The sequence below is a fragment of the Nuphar pumila genome, chromosome 11, assembly GCF_984573655.1.
Source record: "Nuphar pumila chromosome 11, dmNupPumi1.hap1.1, whole genome shotgun sequence".
NCBI lineage: Eukaryota > Viridiplantae > Streptophyta > Magnoliopsida > Nymphaeales > Nymphaeaceae > Nuphar > Nuphar pumila.
The window spans coordinates 112,164,056-112,168,018 of NC_143259.1; the positions used below are offsets into that span (position 1 = coordinate 112,164,056).

General features: G+C 40.6%; 1 protein-coding gene across 1 annotated transcript; it reads left to right on the forward strand.

Annotated features, from left to right (window-relative positions):
• The first annotated feature begins 958 nt into the window (after nt 1-958).
• On the forward strand, nt 959-3,567 carry EMB1025 (Pentatricopeptide repeat (PPR) superfamily protein). The gene is made up of 2 exons (XM_089981292.1): nt 959-990; nt 1,105-3,567. Exon 2 carries the CDS (start codon nt 1,437-1,439, stop codon nt 3,357-3,359), a length of 1,923 nt encoding a protein of 640 aa, XP_089837418.1. The 5' UTR covers nt 959-990; nt 1,105-1,436; the 3' UTR covers nt 3,360-3,567.
• Nucleotides 3,568-3,963: the final 396 nt, after the last annotated feature.

Below are 3,963 nucleotides of genomic sequence, written 5' to 3' on the forward strand. Positions count from 1 at the left end.
GGATTCTACTTTCGTGACCCGACAAAACCCCTACCAAATCCCGGTTATTAGTTATATGAACGGGTCTGGGTCAACCCTGACGCGGCCCTGATCCGACCCGTTGACAGCCCTAGTTCCTTGTCATCAAAACAGAAAAAAAAGTTCTGATTCGTGATTTGAATCGTTGCGATCCAGCCCCTATCGGATCCATTTACGCCCTTCTCGACTCGACTCCTCTAGGCTTTTGCCTTTCCGGCATCTCCCTGGCCTTTGGCTCCTCTCAGGCTATCCGGCGTCTTCCCAAGGTGATCTCTCTCTCTCGCTCTCAATTCCGTTCAGTATCTGTTTGGGAAACCCTACACCATCCTCAACCCTATGCTCTCTTCGTCTATTGGAGACAACATCCTGCGTTTTCATGGAATACCCACCATCCGTATCGGACCCACCCATGTTGCTGCGGCCTCTCTTTCATGGTGAGAGAAATTTTGGATCCCCAGCGTCACACAAATCCCCCTAGGAACGCCGTATTTCCTGGGAAAGACCTAACCACTGAAGCAAAGCCGATTAGATTTTAGCAGTATTCTGACTGCCCATCTTGCTGAGATAGTTGTTTCTGATGAGAGAAAGAGAAACACTGCAACCCTTTTGCTACACTATCTCCAATAACAATCTATTTACTAGGACAGCCCTGAATTTGAGGTAAAACCCACCTCTTTTTATAGCAATTTTAGGCATGCCCACGTTATTACTAGACCTGTTTTTTATGTGGAGTGCTTCTTGAAGTGTAGTCTTTGCCTAAATCGGTTTCTCTTTCGGTGGGTGCTTTTGTTTTTTTTTTCATTACTCAGTTCTCGTTTAATTGAAAAAAGAGAAGGGTAAAATCTTACTTTCAAACTCTTCTGAGTCTATGGGGCAGTTGAAGATTCAAATTTAAAGGCTAGGGCTGCTTGAGATCATTTCCATCTAAAAGGCCTCTGTACTTTCTTGTGGTGTTGCATTTTTGTAAAAGAGGTGACTGATTCTTCGATTCTTACATTTTTTACATAGTAGTACAATGCATAGGGTGTGCTACTAGACAAACCAGATATCGTTGATCTATTTCTGATTGATAACTGCTCTTCTCAGGTGGCAATCTAAAAGCCATCGATACTTTCATGTCTTATATCAAGTTACTGTCTGACGGGGAGAGAGAGCAAGTTCTCCTTTCTTCACCTGATACAGCCGCTACGACTCAAGAGTGTTCAGAGAGACGGAGAGGGGGAGAAGGAAGTCTCTGCAACTCTCTTTCTTCGCCCCTCTTAATCGAAGAAGAAGCCATGTTCACACCCTTCTCTTTTTTTCACTGCAAAAGACTCTTTGTAAGACAGTAGAAACCGGAATTCAGGGTTTTTTCCTGAAGCATTTCATCCTTGTGTGGACTAAAGACAACGATTTCATCAACATCCAGAAGAATTTCCATGTGGGTATTGTTCAGAAGGAATCATAGTTTTTCTCTTGCATTTAAGCACTGTTCTTCCTCTCTTTCTCAGCTTTCTCTTTGTTGGTTTTCTTCAAATCTATTGGAGAACCTTGAGAGGAAGGACGAGCATGAAAACCCAATAGCAGATGAGATTTTTAGGGACTCCCCTCGGTTGGGTTCTTACAGGAGAGGGGATTTGTCATTCTATCTGGTTGTTGAGAAGTATGCGAGTTCTGGGGATTTTGTTTCAATAAGTCTGGTTTTTTATCACATGAAGAAGGAGCATCGTGTTTTCTCAGAGAAGATATTCATACTAGTGTTCAGAGCATTTGGAAAATCTCGTCGTGTTGATGAAGCCATTAGTTTGTTCAATTCATTGTTTTGTGAATTTGAATGCAGACCAACCATCAGATCATTCAATTCAGTTCTTAATGTCATAGTGAACTCTGGTCAGTTTAATCGCGCATACCAGTTCTATTCCCGACACTTGAAAGATGGGATTTCGCCAAATGTGCTTACCTTCAATCTGGTTATCAAAGCTTTGTGTAGAGAAGGTTCAACTGACAAAGCTATTGAGTTATTCAGGGAGATGCCTCTTAGGAAATGTAAACCAGATGCATTCACATATAGTACATTGATGGATGGATTATGCAAGGAGAATAGGATAGATGAGGCAATTGCATTGTTGGATGAGATGCAGGTGGAGGGTTGCTTCCCTACATCTGTGCACTACAATGTGTTGATCCATGGTCTCTGCAAAAATGGAAATTTAAATCGGGCATCCAATCTTATTGAGAATATGCTGCTTAAAGGATGTGTTCCAAATGAAGTCACTTACAACACACTTATACATGGACTGTGCATTGAAGGGAAGTTAGAGAAGGCAGTTAAACTGTTGAATCAGATGATTTCAAGCAATTATGTGCCTAATAGTATAACTTATAGTACGATAGTGAATGGCCTTGTGAAGATGGGAAGGTCTATGGATGCACTTCGGGTTTTCTCTCTCATGATGGAAAAGGGGTGCCAACCAAATGAATTTACTTATTCAGTGCTTGTCAGTGGATTGTTTAAGGAGGGCAATTCAGAGGAGGCCCTGAAATTGTGGAGTGTGATGATCAATCAACAATGTAAGCCAAATACAGTTCTTTATAGTGCTCTCATTGATGGGCTCTGTAGAGATGGTAACATGGTTGAAGCTATGAGGGTTTTGAGGGAGATGAGTGAAAATGGTTGTCTCCCTAGTGTTACAACTTATAGCTCCTTAATGCAAGGGTTTTTCAAGTTTGGGAACAACAGAGAAGCAAATCTTGTATGGAAGGAAATGGTGGCAACTGGTTGTTCTCCTAATGCAGTTAGCTATAGCATACTGATTCAAGGTCTCTGTGGTGAAGGAAAGATAGATGAGGCAATGATAATGTGGCAGCAAATGATTGATAATGGAGTTGAGCATGATGTTGTTGCATATAGTACACTTATTCATGGTCTCTGCAATGCCTATCGAGTCGATGAGGGTCTCAAGCTACTCAATGAAATGCTATGTGGGGGGTGTCAACCAGATGTTGTTACTTATAATATCTTGTTTAATGGTTTGTGCAAACAAAACAAAGTGTCCCGTGCTATTAACCTGCTAAACACAATGATGGACAGAGGTGTTGATCCGGACTTGGTTACATGCAATATTTTCCTGCAGAGTTTATTGAATGGTGAAGCAGCAAATGGTGCTTGCAAGTTTATGGACGAACTGGTCAGTCAATTATATAATAGAGGAAGGGTGATGGCTGCTTCCAAAGTACTAGATACAATGTTGCAAAAATTACTAGTTCCTAACGTTCATACTTGGGAAATAATACAGGGCATTTGCAAACGACAAAGGGTGCAAGTGGCCATTGATAAGTGTTGGAAGGAACTTTTTGGTTGATTCTTTCCATGTAACATTACTTGTTGTAAAGTAATTTCACATCATATTTTATTATGATTTTTTTGACCATTCTTTTGGAGATATTTGTTATAGGTTATTACAGGAAATTAGTTTCTTCTGTATGCCTTCTTTTCCAATCAGTTGTAATGTGTCTTGCACACTCTCCTTAGATATTGTGATTGAATCAGCGACTCTAATAGGGTGCTTCTGGATGGCTTCTTTTTCTATCATGATGCTGTGTCCTGCACATTCTCCTTGGCTATTGTGATGTAATCAGATGTATGTGGCTCCAGTGGTCTGCTTCTGTGCAAGCTTCTTTGTTGATCATATTGTACATGACTCAGTTTCTTCAAATACCATCATGGAGTCAGATCTGATGACCTCTACTTTTCTGCTTCAAAGGAGACCATTAGATTCTCATACTGCAGTATGCATGTTTTCACATATTTGTTTTTTTTGGATTATTTATTACTATTATGCAGGATGCCTTGTGTGTGTGTCCTTTTTTCAGTTTTTCTAATTATTAGAGCTTTCTGTTGCTTTAGAGATTGGCTTTTTTGTCCTAGGTTGGCTAAACTCCATTTTCCTTTTTTGCAGAGTTAAA

Coding starts and splice junctions, on each gene's coding strand:
- EMB1025 (XM_089981292.1), top strand. CDS start 1,437: ATGTGGGTATTGTTCAGAAGGAATCATAGTTTTTCTCTTGCATTTAAG.